Below are 17185 nucleotides of genomic sequence, written 5' to 3' on the forward strand. Positions count from 1 at the left end.
GAAGTGTAAAATGTAAAAAAAAATTAAAACAAATTTTTTTCAAAAAATTTTTAAAAAATTGAATTTTTTTAACTTTCGATTTTTTTTTTGTTTTTATTTTTTTTTTCTTCACAAAATCTTAAATTTCCAATAGATATTTAAGATAAAGATGCTTTGAACTACAAGAGCAAGTACGTGCGACCCAGTCGTGCATTTTATTTATATCTTCTTTTCAAAATAAAAAAAAAAATTTTGCAAAAAAAAAATCAATGTTTTTTACACTAGAAAAAATATTTCTATATGTTGTGGTTTTTAAGGTGAAATGAAACAAATCAACTTAAGCTTCTTTAAAGGAATGTTATATCGACTACATTCAAACAAGTAAAAATTCTAAGTCAAGCAATTAATATTTGAGGGGCAATGCAAACACCAGTGGATTTAATTTTTCTTAACTATACCTACCTATACATTAAGAAAAGGTCACTGTGGTGTATGGGTACTTTTTGGTGTGGTGAATAAAAACTTTTTCTTCTATAATATGGAACAAAAAAACAGTGCAAAACCAACAATTTTTACACTGAATAAAGAAAAATAATTTTTTTGTGATTTTTGAGGTGAAACAAAATAATTGCGTTTTAATTTTAGAACTAAGGGAGGGCTAATGAAAAAAATCTTGTGCTATACTAGGTTAACTTTGGGCAATCGAACCAAGTAGGTTTGAAAAAAAAAAATAGCATACCTACCGAATTATATCACAAAATGAATTCGAATAAAAAATATTTTCTCCTTTTTCCTGTTTTATTAACCAATTCAGTAAAAACAATTTTAATGATTTAATAATTTTAACAATAATGACAAAGAAGTAAGTAATTTTATTTCAATAAAATTTTTGTATGAAAATAGTAATTTCATTAAATTTGTTGGTGTACAATTAAAAACAAATTTAAAATAATTTACTGAAAACAAAAATATTAAAGTTAAATAAAATAATTAACAAATTAATTTTATTAAAAAACCAACAAACAAGAAATAAATTAGAATATTGTAAGCAAATGAGATATGAAAATTTTCCATATCCTGGAAGAAAATACACTCATTTATGCTTCTGTTTCATTCAACAATATGGAAGCTTTTGAAATTTTTTTTATAAAATTAATTTTAAATTTACTTTAAGCTCTCATCAATCTTTCATAAAGGGAAAGAAGGAGATAGTAGTTTTTGTTTTTATTTTTTTTTTTCTTTAAGATAAAAGGAAAATTGATCCCCTTAAATGAATCAATTTTCTTGGTAAAAGGATATAAGAAGAATATTTTAAAGGATTTTAATCTGTATAAGACTCTACTTCGTACACACAAAATAACAAGTTAATATTTTAAGAACAAAGAAAATTAAAAAACAAAATACAACGGTTTTGTGTTTTTTTTTTTACAAATTGATAAAGTTTATAACAAAAATATTTGTTTAAAAGGATTTTTCGTATTTTTTTGTTGTTTTTTTATTTTCCTTTTAGAAAACTTGAATGCGATGATTCTCCCGATCGCAAACCAAAATATTACCATTCGACATAATGGCAACTCCTTCGAGTCCTTTGAATTCACAATCGCCCGAACCCCAGGAACCAAATGCCTTGAGGTAACTTCCATCTGGATTGAAGATTTGAATGCGATTATTGCCAGAATCGGCGACAAATATATATCCTTGGTCATCGACAGCGACACCCCTGTAAAATTAATTTCAAATTGAATATTGTCGGTAATTATTATTATCCAAAAAAGGACTCGAATTCCTTGCAATTTAAATTGAGTATTATGTTGAAGTTGTGAGAATGCTTACCTTGGGAATTTGAATTGCCCATCGTCAGAGCCTTCTCCACCGAAAGTAGATAGGACCTTGCCATTGACATCGAATATCTAGTGTATTTGCACAAAATTGGAAATTGGAAAGGAGATATTTTATTTCATTTCAATTTTAAATTCATTTTTTTTTTCGTTGGATATATTGAATAAATAATAATATCGAAAAGGAATCTCTCAGATACTAACCTGAATTCTATGATTATTTGAGTCAGAAACAATTACTCGGTTTGTATTTGATACGGCAATATAGTGAGGATGTTCGAGTTGTCCTTCGCCCCGGCCGCATGAACCAAATTTGCCAACGAAGGAACCATCCGATTGGAAAACCTACAAACACAGCAAATAACAAAAAAAAAGACAAAAATTAAAAAAAAAAAACGAAAAAAAGATTTTACATTTAATCCAAAAGTTGTAATTGAGAAGGACCAACCACACAAAATACTGAAACTCTTCAAAAAAAATGAGAAAATCGAATATTGTGTTCAAACATATTTGAGTAGGGGGGTTTTTCCATTGTTAAAATGAAGAAAAGGACGAGGATACTCTTGTAGATGTTGGTCAAAAGGATGAGTGCAAAATAAATCACGTTGCTATCTATTAACTTGGAATCAGGAAAAAAAAATACATAAAATACAAGGATAAGTATATCCTTTCAAAGGAATGTGTTTGTTTTTTTTTATTTTTAAGGGAAATGTACAAACAAAATGCTTTTGAGTGTTTGATATACTTTTGTATTGAAAATAAATTAATTAAATGAAATCATTTTGATGATTTAATTGGACAATGATGTTTTTTGACTTTTTAATGATCGATTAATTAAAAAAAAGGGTCTTTGGAGTAACACCCTATTAACATTCTGTATTGTTTTTAATTGATTTATGGACAATTACCCTTAAATTATAATTATAACTCGCAAATAAATATAAATACTCGATGAGGGGTTTGATTTATTGTCCTGACATTAATTGAACACTGATTTTTTTTAAATGGAGAGTGCCTTTTGAGTTTTTTATTGCTTAAGACAGAATACTGTCAATTTTTGTTGTAAAATGGATAGACCTCTTCATTCCAAGGCCGAATCTTTAAAACAAACCTTGTTTCGAGACTTGGGTCCGAAGATATGTTGTTCCGAAAATGGGAGAAAAAAAAATGTTTGGATTTAAAAAAAACTCAGCAACAAGACCTCAAAAAACTTTGGATTTTCATTTGATAATACCGCTCAGTGAGACCTTTCGTTTGATGCCTCACTCGTTGGATTTGGAGGAAATTTTTTAAAATCCATTTTTTTTAGAAAAGGGGTACCCCTTGTATTTTTTTACGAAAATCTTGAAAAAATAGATTTGTATTTTTTGTAATAAAATGGGTAACCCTCTTTACTACAAACTCAAATTTGTAAAACAAACCTTGTTTTTTTAAAACTAGGGTCCGAAAATATCTTCTTCCGAAAAAACTTAGTTTGGACTGCAATAACTTTGCAACCAGACCTCAAAGAAACTTTTGGTTTTCATTTATTAATAGAGCTTAATAACCTCTTTCTCTTGATGCCTCACTCGATTTACTTAGAGGAAAATTTTTAAAATCCATTTTTTTTTTTAGACAAGGGGTACCCCTAGCATTTTTTTCGAAAATCTTAAAAAAATAAATTTGTAATTTGTGTACCTAAATGGATTGACCTCTTTACTGCAAATTCAAATTTGTAAATAAAACCTTGTTTTGGGCCTTGGGTCGGAAGATATCGTCTTCCAAAAAAACAGAAAAAACTAAATTTGGACAGCAATAACTCTGTAACCAGACCTCAAAGAAACTTTTAGTTTTCATTTATTAATAGAGCTTAAAAAGGACTTTTCTTTTGATACCCCAATCGATAGATTTGGAGGAAATTGTTTAAATTTTTTTTTAAATCAATGTTTTTAGTCAAGTTGTTGGATTTTATTGCAAAAATATTCAGAAAATAGATTTGTAATTTTTGTACCCAAATGGATAGGCCTTTTCACTACAAACTCATATCTGTAAATAAAACCTTGTTTTGAACCTTGGGTCCGAAGATATCGTCTTCCAAAAAAACAGAAACAAACTAAGTTTGGACAGCAATAACTCTGTAACCAGACCTCAAAGAAACTTTTGGTTTTCATTTGTTAATACAGCTTAAAAAGTCCTTTCTTTTGATGCCTCACTCGATGGACTTGGAGAAAATTTTTTAAAATCCATTTTTTTAGACAAGAGGTACCCCTTGTATTTTTTACGAAAATCTTAAAAAAATTGATTTGTAATTTTTGTAATAAAATGGGTAACCCTCTTCACTACAAACTCAAATTTGTAAATCAAACCATGTTTTGAAACTAGGGTCCAAAGAAAGCTTCTTCCCAAAAAAGACAAAACCTAGTTTGGACCGCAATAACTTTGCTACCAGACCTCAAAGAAACTTTTGGTTTTCATTTATTGGTAGAGCTTAAAAAGCCCTTTCTTTTTATACCTCACTCGATTGTATTTGGGGGAAATTTTTTAAAATCCATTTTTTTTAGACAAGGGGTACCCTTGTATTTTTTCCGAAAATCTTAAAAAAATAAATTTGTAATTTTTGTGCCTAAATTGATAGAATTCTTCACTACAAATTCAAATTTGTAAAACAAACCTTGTTTTTTTGAAACTAGGGTCCGAAAATATCTTCTTCCGGAAAAACTTAGTTTGGACTGCAATAACTTTGCAACCAGACCTCAAAGAAACTTTTGTTTTTCATTTATTAATAGAGCTTAATAACCCCTTTCTCTTGATGCCTCACTCGATTTACTTAGAGGAAAATTTTTAAAATCCATTTTTTTTTTAGACAAGGGGTACCCCTTGTATTTTTTTTTCGAAAATCTTAAAAAAATAGATTTGTAATTTTTGTACCTAACTGGATTGACCTCTTCACTGCAAATTCAAAATTGTAAATCAGACTTTGTTTCGAGACTTGGGTCCTAAGATATCTTCTTCCGAAAAACAGAAAAAAACTAAGTTTGGACTGCTACAACTCTGTAACCAGAACTCAATGGATTTTTTTGGTTTTTATTAATTAATAGAGGTCTGAAAGACCTTTTTCATAAGAGTTCACACTAGATGGATATGGAGCGAAATTGTTCTTCCTTAAAATGCGTTTCATAACTTAACTGAATTATAAAAGCTTTGTATGAAACAGCAAGTAGAAACGTGGCCTTATTGTCCAAACTTTCCATAAAAGATCCCAAATAAAATATGAATTATATTTTACCCCCTTAAAAAGCTAAAATCCTTAACTAAACTATAACCAAAAATCGATACCTAGTCAAATTTATTTATTGCTTTGCCTTGTAGCTCATTTAGCCATATTGTACAAGATAAGACTGATAGGTTTATGAATATTATCTCCTAACACACAAACTTTCCATGAACTCTCTCTTCTTAAGGATATCCAAACAATGTTTGCAATTTTCAAATAAATTTCATTTACAGACATTTTCATCGATATTTAAAAGATTTTAAAACATCCAAGAGAAATAAATAAATAATAAAAAATAAAAACTCAAAAACCTCAACCAAAAAAGGCTTTAACATTCTTCTATAAGTTTTGTGGCTTAAAAAAAAAACCCCTAAAGCTTTAACCTAAAGTTATATTATACGCATTTAGTAGTAAAATCTCTGAAATTACTGTTTCCTACCTAAATTAGTCACAAAATCCTAAAACCAAAAACTATATAGCTTCCCCCCTTCAGCAATACAAATTGAATAGAACACACACACATTTTATAAGCACTTCTACACAATAAAACCACAAAATGTCACATTAGGTTTTGCAGAGTTGAATAGAACAACAATAAATATAAATAATACGGATCCGGATATGTGGCTCCGGAAACAGCTAGATATACACTCTGGAACACATACCTGAACTCTGTGGTTTTCTTTGTCGCATACGTAGATAAAGCCTAAGGCATCTGTGGTAACACCCCATGGATAATTGAATTTACCATCGGCAGTACCTTGTGAACCAAATGCTCTCAGGAATCTGCCCTGCGGATCGAGCACTTGAATGCGATGATTATATCTGTGCAAATAAAACGAAAACAATACAAATCAGAAATGGAATGGATTTAAGTTTTGAGTAGTTCAAGTTTGATGTTAATCCGCGCCACAATTCGTGCCGCACACCAAACCAAAACACACAAAACAGACAATACGCATCAGGGAATTAATGTGTACAAAGTGCGAAAGGTTGAAAGTGCGTTACGTATTGCGTTACTTTCGGATTAAAATCTCTCCCTCACTCTGACAACACACATACCTATCGGCAATGATGTATTGGCCGATACGATTGACAGCAACACCAGCCAAGCAATCGAATTCACCCTCACCGTTGCCATATTCTCCGAATTCTTTAACAAATATACCGTTAGAATCGAATACTTGGACGCGATGATTCGATGAATCCGCCACCACGATGCTATTGTCGGGGCCGACGGCTAGGCCGCGCGGCCATGTAAAGGATCCGGGCTCGCTCCCCCGGCCCCCCAATTGGAACAGCTGTTGACGTTTGCGTAGGTATAACTGTCTAGGGGAAGTACCTGCTACTCCTGTTATACCGGCTGCTACCGTAGGGGAGGTAGGGGAGCCTAGCCCGTTTTTTGAATCATCGTCCGATGATGCAATTTCATTTGCCTGACGCAATGGCAGGCCTAGGCTCAATCGGCGCGACGCCGATGATGATGATGTACCCGATGTACCGGATGATGATGGCATATGACTACTGGTCGATGGTGCGTCACGGGTGTCCTTGACAGTTTTGTTACCGTATTTATTTTTAAGGTATCGCGCCCATGAGCTTAGTGCCTCACCATCTTTATTAGCAGCCGCAGTGGCGCTGCGATCGGGTGAATTGTCACGTGATTTGAGTGCGTGCGAGGAACGGCTGCGGGAGAGGTCAGAGCCGCCTCCGTATGAAGAGCCTCCGTATCTGAAAATAAATATAGAAAAAAAAAATTGTTATTAGTTTGTGACCGAAATTGGGGTGATTGATCATTTCTTATGTTAAACTAAGGTTAAAATTAGGTTAATAAAAAAATTTTAATGAACAAAAAAAATATAACGCGGACAGTGAAAAAAAAATTGAACAAAACTCAAGAACGAATTACGAGAAAAAAAAACGATAACGAACAAAAAATGAAAACACTTTGGCAATAGTTATTCGACTAATTTTAACAAAACAAAAAATTTATTCAACTAAAGCGCTGTGGTCGAAAAAATGTCATAATTTCTATTAATTCATGAAAAAATAATAAAGAATAAAAAAAAAAGTATGGCTTAATGTTTAAATATTCTACTCCGATAGTTTCTAAAATTTGTGTTAGAGATTTTGTATTGTTTTAGCTGTTTTAGTATTAAAAAGTAGTGAAAAAGGAGTAGAAAGTAGTAAAAAAAAGTAGTAGAAAGTAGTAGATAGTAGTAGTTTTTTTTTTTTTCTGTAGAATCGCACCTTGAAGCTAAATAAGCAGATGGAGAAGCTGTTGTTGGTGATACAGCAGCATCATCAAGATCGTCATCATCATTACCCAATGTATGGGAGGATCGGCTGCGTGCCAATCGATTACGTCGCTCCTTCATTGCTAGATATCTTGAACGGCCAGTACCATAGCGGCTATCCGAATCGTCTCCAGTTCCGTTGGCATCTTCTTCGGGTGGTGGTTGCACAATAGCAGTGCTTTTGCTCTTATTTAAAAAGCGGCTTGTATAGCTGCAAATTTATTTTTTTTTTTTTGGTTTGTTGATTTTTTTTTTCATGGGATGATTTTTTTTAAGGTAAATTTATTAATTTTGTTTTTTCTGATTTTTTATGAAATTTCGAAAAATTATTTTTACTTGATTTTTCTGTGCACAGAGCCTTCTTCGGTGGATTTCTTTTGGATTTTTTTTTTTTATTAAATTTTGTCAAAATTTTTTGTTATTTAGCTTTGCCTTTTGTATTTACAGCTGGGCAATAGTTAAATGACAAAAAAAAAGTAAAATTAACTCAAAAATTAGTTGAAACATGGAAATCAGGGGGAGAAAATAGGCATTATACAACGGGGCTGTTGGTTTTTTTGAGTTTAGTTTGGTGGTTAATGGAAAAGGTGTAGCATTTTGTTTTTTAATATTCACGTCAAAAGAATCAGATGTAAAGCGTTTTGTGAAATAAGTTACCTAAGAACTTTGAACATCGTAGAAGTACGTGAAGTGAGTCACATATCAAAATTCAAAAATTTTAAACTTCCTTCAAAACTCTTAGTTTTAATCTATTTTAGTTTTAGATTATTTACTCTAATGACACTCAAGGTACCTAAATATGATTAGGCTTAAAAATGTGAGGAATAAGTTTCTATTTTTAAAGATTAAGCCAACTAACCAAACACTAAATTAGCAATACAAAAATTTCTATCTTACAAGTAATAGCTTCTATAAAGTTTCCTTCTTAAACAACTTTCTCATAGAAGTTTTAAGTAAGTTAAAGTTATTTGAATGTGTCTCAAAAAGTCTAATCGGAGTTCGGTAAGACTTCGGTAAGACTTCGATAAGACTTCGGTAAGACTTCGGTAAGTCAGCTTATGAATGTAAGATGTAGTAAGGACTTGATACTAAAAGAATGTCATATAAATGTAAATGTGCTTTAAACGATTTTAAAATTAAAAGTCACAGCTTCCGTAAGATTTCTTTCTAACTTAACTTTAACTTTTAAGATCTTAAAAGAATGTTGTTATCTAGATTATAACTTGTATATCATTCAACTTTTGCCTTGCAAAGACATCTGAGAAAAGCTTTTCTGCAGTTAAAATTATATTGGTACCCAAAGTCAGAAAAGTAGTACTTTTTTTAATTTAATTCTTATTTGTAGGAAAATGACAAGGAATAATGTTTGGATGTAAGGATGGTTGAGTTCTTTATGTATATGCTTTTTACTAGATTTTTCCGTTTAAAATTAGTTTTTACGAATAAAATTTACAAGATACATTTCACTTGTTTTAAATAGAAAAATAAGAAGAAATAAATATCAACACTTTCCCTTTTAACCAACAAACTAACTCAAACTCTCTCTCTTAAAATTTCGATTTTGAAATACTGACCTTAGGGAAACGAAGATACAAAATTTAATAAGAAAAATTATTTAAAAATTTTCTTCAAAAAATATTTTGTTTTAAAAAATTAAAAAAAAAGAAAAAATAAATTAAACATAAAATTAAATTAAAAAAAAAATTATAAGAAATAATAAAAATGTGTCGGCAATGATCTAGTAGTGCATTACTTTAAAAAAAAAAGCACATCTATAATATTGCTTGTATAAATTTTTTATATATAGATTTCTTTAGTTTGAATAAATATAGAAAATTAAAACAAATAAACAAATAAAAACGATTTAAATTAACAAAAAAAAAAAATAACACAAAATTTAAATTATTTGCATTTATTGTACTGTAATGTGTTGGATTAGTATTGAATTTGTACGAGTATGGTAGCCTCGGAAAAAAAATGTATATTAAGTGAGTTAGGAGAAACAATAAACTTAAAATAAATTACTACATTTAAAAATTTTGCACGAGTTGTTTGAAGTTCAATTCAATTTCGACTGATTTTTTTTAAATTTATAGTTATAAATAAGAAAATAAATCTATATTTCGTTTAAAAAAATATTACTTCAGTAAAACGAAATTATCTCGAAATAATTGATTCTATTAGTTTTGAAGTGGAAAAAAAGTTCTCTAAGAATACTGAAAATATGAAAATTAAAAACTAAATTGCTAGCTGAAACTCTAGCATAGGAATTAACAAAATATATTTTCCCGAATTTTAAAGCAACGGGGAAAGGTTTGGCTTGCTCTTTTAAGTTAATCAATGGACCTAAAAATTTCAGCAATGAAAAATCTGACCTGGAACAAATTTTTATGTAATAATTTGAATGTATTTATTAAAATTATAATTTTAGAAACTATTCTACTTTTCTTGTTTCTTTTTTTTCTCTTTGAATTCTGTTCATAAAATTATTGAGAAAATGGATTGGGAGCATGAAACTAAGGATTTGAAAAGCTTAGGAGTTGATTTATTTTAAAGGAATGAAAAGGAACTAAAACAAAAGAAAAGTAAGAGTAAGAGTATAGAATAAGGCATTGTGAAATTAAAAAAAAAATTATGGTTAATTATGTTAGATATAATTAACAATAAAACCAAAAGAAAAACAACGAAATAATCAAAACAAATTTTGAAATCAAAATGTTTAAAATAAATGATATTCTTCAAAATGGCAGCGAACGCTTCTGTTGAAACAAAAAAAAAAAGAACTTATTTAACTTAACTTCAGTCAGTTGTAAAAAGAGACAAATTACCTATTTATAAGCTAATACTGTTGATTTAAAATGAAAAAGACGAACAAATACACGAATAACAAGAGCAATGGCCAGAATGAAAAGCCTTATTTCACGAATAACTGATACACTAAAAAATGATAAGTAGTTAATCTTACAAAGAAATAGATTTGAACAAAAGTCAAAGATCTAAGGCATATTTATTAGACTGATTCAAAAAAAAAATTTTTTTTTGTTCAAAGCATTGTTGAAAATATTGTTGGAAATGACGAAAAAATGAATAATTCGAATTTATTGAAGAAATCTAATATGATAGTATTGGGGGTTTGAGAGTTATATAAAAGGATCTGTGAAACCAAAACAAAAGATAGAATACAAATATTCGAAAATGTTGCCAAATTTTTTGAAAAACCTAATAATTTCGTCAAAAAATCGGAAAAAAATGAGAAAAAATTACTTTTTATCTTTTAAAGTTGAATAACTTCGAAACGCGGGGGTCAATCAAAAAAATTAACAAGAGTTTTTTTGTAGAGCGGACAATTTTATAAAAGAAAATGATTTTGTCAAGCCTTTTGGATGAACCATTAAAAAGATAATTCTAAACACGAATACACAATCTTTCCCATACAAATCGTATGGGAAATAGAAATTTGCGATGCGGCGGTACTTAATGTTAACATTAAGGGCTGAAACTTGTACAGTATTTTTTTTCGTCATTTCCAACAATATTTTCAACAATGCTTTGAACAAAAAAAAAAATTTTTTTTGAATCAGTCTAATATTTATACTTGAAAAATTGCTTCGAAGCACTTGAAATTTTACACTTAGCTTGAACATTCTTTAACTTTTTTTTTAACAGAGAGAACAAAAAATGTTGAAATGTAATAAAATAAAATGTTAAAATTTTTACATTTAGCTATTTTTGATGAATTTTGAAAAAGTCGTTGACGCGTTATATATATTGAAGAGGCAAGAGGGTGCATTTACTAAGTAAAAACTTTTGCTTCTTAAAAGCCTTACATAAGCAACAGCATTATTAGTTAGGTTTTATTACTATAGCAATTTTGTTTCTTAAAAGACTACAGAAGCTAAAGAAGAACCTGTTTCGCTTTAAAGAAGCAAAAATTGTTTGTTTGACAGACTGTGGTATTGGTGTAAGTGCCAATTTTAAATGCTTGAATATATTATGGCTTACTGACTTCTTAAATATTGCCACCTATAAGAGCCTTTCTTCTCTGGGTTCTAAATCAAAAACCTTGTGAACACTTATTATATGATGAGTTGTCACGGTGGTCTTGAAAACGCGTAATGATGCAGATTTGTTCGAAATGATCTCAGGATTCCAAATTTGTAAGTTTCAAAATCGTACCTGATCCCTTTTTTGAGTTACAGGCACATATATATACATTTGACTTGCAATGGAAAAAAAAAATTAAACAAAAACAAAAGCACATTATAATGTCCTATACCTTTTTGGAAAGCTTAAATATACTCCTTGAATTTGATGTTTATTTGAAGTTGATTGGGTAAATAGTTTTTGAGAAATTTAATTTCAAAGTCAAAATTAAAAAAAAAATAATAATAATTTTTGTATTTATGTTAATTTTTTTAACCTTTGAATTACAAGGTACAAGTTTTTTTTTCAAAATTGAATGTTCTATTTAGTTCTTAGTCAAATCCTTAAAAATAGATGCAAAACACTATTCTAGTTTTTCAAAAATGGAAAGAAAAGATAAACACTTTTATATTTGATTTTTTTGTTCCTAAGGAAAAATTTGTCTAATGGTTAGGTTATTTAATCAACAGATTTGTGAGTTCGAATCACACTTAGTGTGACTCAGAATCAACCCCAAGAACGAAGTGGTATTTTGGCTCCTTTTTTGAGATTTTTTTGTTCATTTTTGGTGTTTTTTTTTAATGTTTTTTTTGCCATTTTCATTTAATTTTTATACATTTTAAAGTTATTTTTATTACGTTCTGAATACTTCATAACTATTTTTGAAATGTTAGAGTTATAATGTTACGTATAACAGAAAAATATCCCACATTACATAGATTTCAGGACAGCTAAGGTCCTCAGGGACCACAAAACCTCTTCTCGATGTTCATCGTGAGAGCCATTTTTCATGAATCCACGTTGACTTTTCGCGTTAATTAAAAAAAAAAAGAAGACGTCCTGATCAGCAGCGTGTTACAGTGACCTTTTTTTCATTCAATTTGAGGTTAAATTTTTCAATTCTCAATTCAACAATTGTCTGATGATGATATGTCCTGGGATATGTTAAATTGAAAGTTTAAGAAATATATGACCAACCTACAACAAGATTCTATTAAGCTATCGAGTGTTGAGGCTGAGACAAAAAATAGGATAGAACCTTGCAGGATATGCCGGCCAGATGAATACAAAGTTGGCCAATGAACATGGACAGGACATCATTGGTAAAATTTTTTGTCGTAATTTCAGCAGTCGGCACTTATGAAAACGAGAACTTCATTATTCCGAAAAGCATTCTACCTTGATGAACACTAAAAATCAAGAGCTATGGCGCTGAACGCTTTTCTTAACGCTTTTTGAAATTGATCCCGATGACATCAAAGGCATTATTAGAAAAAGAAAATTGCTGTTATTCACCGAGACGATTCGGTTATTTATGCACCAACAGTGAATAGCTTTGGATCTTATTATTATCATTTGAATCGTGTTTCATTTATCTAAACGTACGTTGAAAAAATCCATCTAAGCTAATGAATGCAAATAAGAACAGATGAAAAGTGAAAAGTGAATTACAACTCCTTCTCAGATTAAGTTAAATTCAATACGCATACATTTTTGTAAATCATATCTCTCGGGCGCCATTTAGTTGGAATGTTTCCATTGATGTTACATTAGACATGCAATTACTATTGAATGAATTTAATACTTCAATCATAGTTAGTAAGATGAAGTACTATTCAATTGGGAGAGAATCAATCAAGCTGCATTTCCAACTCAAAGATATCTCCCGGGCGCCATTTTAATAGAATTTTATTCAAAATATTTTGTAATTCTATTGAATAAACTTCTTAAACGGACTAGCCAGGAACCAAGATAAGAGAAATAGGGAATAATCTTATTGCATATTGAAAATATTAATGTCTCCCGGGCGCCATTTAACATTTCATGTTATCTTTGGAAGCTACATATATAAAAGTATTAAAATATCTTAACGAAGAATCCCTAATTCCTTTAAACTTTTAACCTTTATCAAAAAATAAATTTCTATATTATCCTTAAAGGGGTGAAAGTAATTCCCTATTGGTTCTAATTGGGGTTAGTTCCGAAAATACATTTGAAATTTGTTAGAAATTAATAAAGTTTTAACAAGAACTTATGCAATGACCTAGATAAGATGTAAAATGTATGTTTTTGAAAGGGAAAATTCAAGAAAGTGATGATATTTAAAATATAATCGATTCTTGAATACAAAATCCTTCTATTTTCTTTAACTTAGATTCCTTTTAAAAAAAAAATCGCAAAAAAATATGTTCCATGTATAAGAGAGATGTAAGCGCCATTGTTATATCACAAAATAGCTTTTTTTTCAAACATATTTACACAGTGCTTCGAAGCAATATACAATAAATTATATCATCTTAATTTCAAAAAAAAATAAATAAAATTGTTAAAATAAATTAACAACAAAAAAAAAAAAATCGTGCAATTGAATTGAACTCAAAACTGTTTTTTTTTTTATTTTTTTTTTTTAATTAATATTTTGTTAGTTATTTCGTGTTCCATTTTTTTTTTGTCAATAGTGTCGTTTGTATTTGCTTATTAGAAAAAAAAAAATAATAAAAAAAAAGACAAAAACAAAATTAAAAAAAAGAAAATTTATATTTTAGGAATTATTTTAATTTACCTGCTTCCAGAAGCTCCATAACGATCTGAGTCTGTGTCATGATGTGCGGCGGGTGTTGGCCGCGAACGGGCAGTCGATGAACTACTGCTATAGTTGCTAGTATTTGGCACATACGATGAAGGTCTATTGGCTTCATCTCGTGAATTACGTCTTGCCTCAAGACGTTCCCTATAAGTGCTAGCGCCACTACTTGTAGCTGCTGGAGTTACAGGAGCCTTTACTGGCGGTTTTTTGCTTGCCTCATCTTCGGATTCCTCAGAGGAGGTCTCTTCTTCGGTACTCGACTCAGACTCAGCCTTTTTCTTCTCGGGTGTGCTGTGAGTGTGTTGTGGCAAGAAACGACTTACGAAGGGCTTCTTTTCGGGAACTGGTGTGGCGGTGACACTTTCACCACGAGTACGTGCTGTAGAGGTCTCACGAACGGTCGACTCTCTTGGGGTGTAGCGGGATCTGTCTGCGGTTGTTGCAGTTGTTGTTGCAGATTTTGTTGGTGTTGAGGGGGCAGCTGCAGAGCTGGAACTCTCGGTGGAGGCTGTTGAATCGCTGCTGGCTGAGCGAGTTGGTTTTTTGACAGCTGTCACTGCGGCCGGTGTTGGGGGTTTGGACTGTTGAGGAGATGTAATTGATCCATCAGATTCTTCTTCAGAATCGCTGTCAGCCTGAACAGAGAGAGACAATAGATGGACGCAAAATGATGATGTGGATAATGATAGAACATATAAAATTGTATGTGTACATTTTTTTTTTTTTGATATAGAAAGAGACAGAAATAATGATAGAAATGCAACAAACAAGACACAAAAGCAAGATAAAATAGTACTTTCGATGAAAAATGATAAAAATGTGTGATTTGTTGAAAACGGTTTAGTCAAAAACTTGGTTTTTTTTCATGAAATTGTGAATAAAGTACGAAAAATTGAAGATAAGTTGTTAAGTTTTTTAGTTTAAATTTCCAAATATTTTGATTCAGGACATCAATTATTCCATTTAGAGTAATAAATCAAAGGTTAAAAAATAAAATGCACGACTGGGGTCGCACGTACTTGCTCTTATGCTTAAAGTTACTCTAATATTAAAGCTTTTATTCAAGAAAATTAAGAAAATTTAAAATTTGATATTTTCAAGAAATTAAAAAAATAAAATCTGTTTTTATAATTAATTAAATACCGTTTTAAATGATCTTTTACAAAAAAACAAGTATGCCCGTTTACTTCTTGTATAAAAAGGAATTTTTAGAAAAAACTTTCGAAAATCGTTAGAGCCGTTTTTTAAAAAAAATTATTTTTATATATAAAAATTTTCTAACATTTTTCAAAAAAATAGTTGGTATGCCATTTTGAACAAATAATTTATTTACACATGAAAACGAAATTTCAAAATTTTTCATAAACCGGTTTTCAAAAAATTGATTTTTCAAAAAAAAAATTTGAAGTATTTTTTAAAAATCCAAAAATGAGTTTTTTGAAAATTTTACAAAATTTTAATATTACCTTTACTTAAACGCTTTTGTATAAAAATTTTCGTTGAAATCGGGGTGGTCTTGAACAAGATATTCATAACTCAAAAAAACCGTTCTATGACAGGTACCGTTAATAACGGTAAAAAAAATATTTTTTTTATTTAAAAAGTTGGCTCATATGTGAAATACTACACTCAAAAATTTTAATCAAAATCGTTGCAGCCGTTTTTGAAAAAAATTTAGTTTTCTATTTCCGTTATATGACAGGTACCGTTAGTTTTGGTGCTAAAAAAAAAATTTCAATTTTTCCTCTAGGGAATCACCCAAAACTGTTAACTACCAAGTTTGAACAAAATCACTTGAATAGTTTAGGCTGTAGCTCGAGGTACATACAGACAGACAGACAGACAGAATTGCCGGACCCACTTTTTTGGCATTCTCCATCATCGTAATGTCATGTAAAATTGTAATATCGAGTTCGATTTTTTTTACGAATCCTAAACTTGCCCTATAGTACCTACATATATCGCAAGTAAAAAGGATGAAAAATTCTTGGATACTGAAAGTTTGTGGTTTAACTGCAAAAATTTAGATGCAAATTACAGTTAAAAATTCTTACCACCCGTAGATTTCTCACTCGATAACTAAAAACACAGTTTGAAAAATATGTCAAAACAAAAAAAAATTGTAAAAATTTTGACACACATTTTACTTTGTTTAAATTTTTAATTCCTGGAAATTTCATAAAACATCATTTTTTGTTAACGTGAATTTATTTAAAAAATTTCAACAACAACACAAAAAAAAATTGAGTGCATTGCAATCAAAGTTAATTTACGGTGGTCGATGAAAAAATAATTAATAGCAACCACATTAATTGAACAGATTTTTACATTATTTGCATTAATGTGTGAAACGTAATCGATTTTTGGGTTGATGGTTGTTGAATATTTATCACAAAAAAAAAAAAAAAATATTAACGAGATTCCTGGAATTTTTTTTGTTTTAAGTCCTTTTGTTAATTCATAATACATGACCAATGCATGTATAATGGTTATCCTTTGTGATGGATTTTTGTGTTTTTTTATCATTTGATGATTCAAAAATTAAGGAATATAACTATTTTATATATTTTGTGAATAGTTGGTAAATTTTTAAACAAAGAACATTTTTAACTAAGAAAAAAATTTTTCATTAGATGTTATGCAAACAATTTATTCGAAATTCAAGGAAGTTTTTTTATTCTTTTTTTGGTTTAAAATCGTATTTTTTACTAACCAAAAAAATCTGGTAAAATATTAGTTTTTTTATTTTGCGAAAATTCGCTATCCAATATAAACAAACTACTTTAAATTATAACTTTTAGATGTAAAAATTTCAAATTTTTAGCTTCCATCAATAAATCGCAAAGATCTTAAATTTCTTACATAAAAATAAAACAATTTGTACCTAATAATATCCTAATAATGCCTCAAATCCCCAACAACTTGAACCAGGAACATCTTTAAAACAGAAAAAAAAAAAAGAAAAACCATTATTGTCACTTCATTTATGTTGTATAAGCAAGTGCAAACCTCTTAAAAATTATTCACAGATAAAAGTTATTATGCAATAAAATCTGTGATGGTGTGGTCTGGTTTTTTCCGGGGCCAA

The 17185-nt window shown here is 29.6% G+C and overlaps 1 protein-coding gene across 4 annotated transcripts in view; it reads right to left on the minus strand.

Moving 5' to 3' along the window:
* Positions 1-1286: 1286 nt before the first annotated feature.
* Positions 1287-17185, minus strand: part of LOC129906130 (RING finger protein nhl-1) — a 140174-nt gene continuing 124275 nt past the window's right edge. For 2 of the 4 annotated variants that reach the window (XM_055981773.1, XM_055981774.1), the window contains 7 exons: positions 14074-14732; positions 7321-7578; positions 6133-6801; positions 5736-5895; positions 2022-2162; positions 1813-1889; positions 1287-1699 (listed from right to left, as the gene is read on the minus strand). In XM_055981773.1, the coding sequence (XP_055837748.1) occupies positions 1486-1699; positions 1813-1889; positions 2022-2162; positions 5736-5895; positions 6133-6801; positions 7321-7578; positions 14074-14732 (2178 nt within the window). In that variant the 3' untranslated portion in view covers positions 1287-1485. The remainder of the gene's footprint in view (positions 1700-1812; positions 1890-2021; positions 2163-5735; positions 5896-6132; positions 6802-7320; positions 7579-14073; positions 14733-17185) is intronic. The other 2 variants (XM_055981776.1, XM_055981777.1) reach the window with 2 other exon arrangements.

This window comes from Episyrphus balteatus, chromosome 1, assembly GCF_945859705.1.
Source record: "Episyrphus balteatus chromosome 1, idEpiBalt1.1, whole genome shotgun sequence".
NCBI classification, from domain to species: Eukaryota; Metazoa; Arthropoda; class Insecta; order Diptera; family Syrphidae; genus Episyrphus; species Episyrphus balteatus.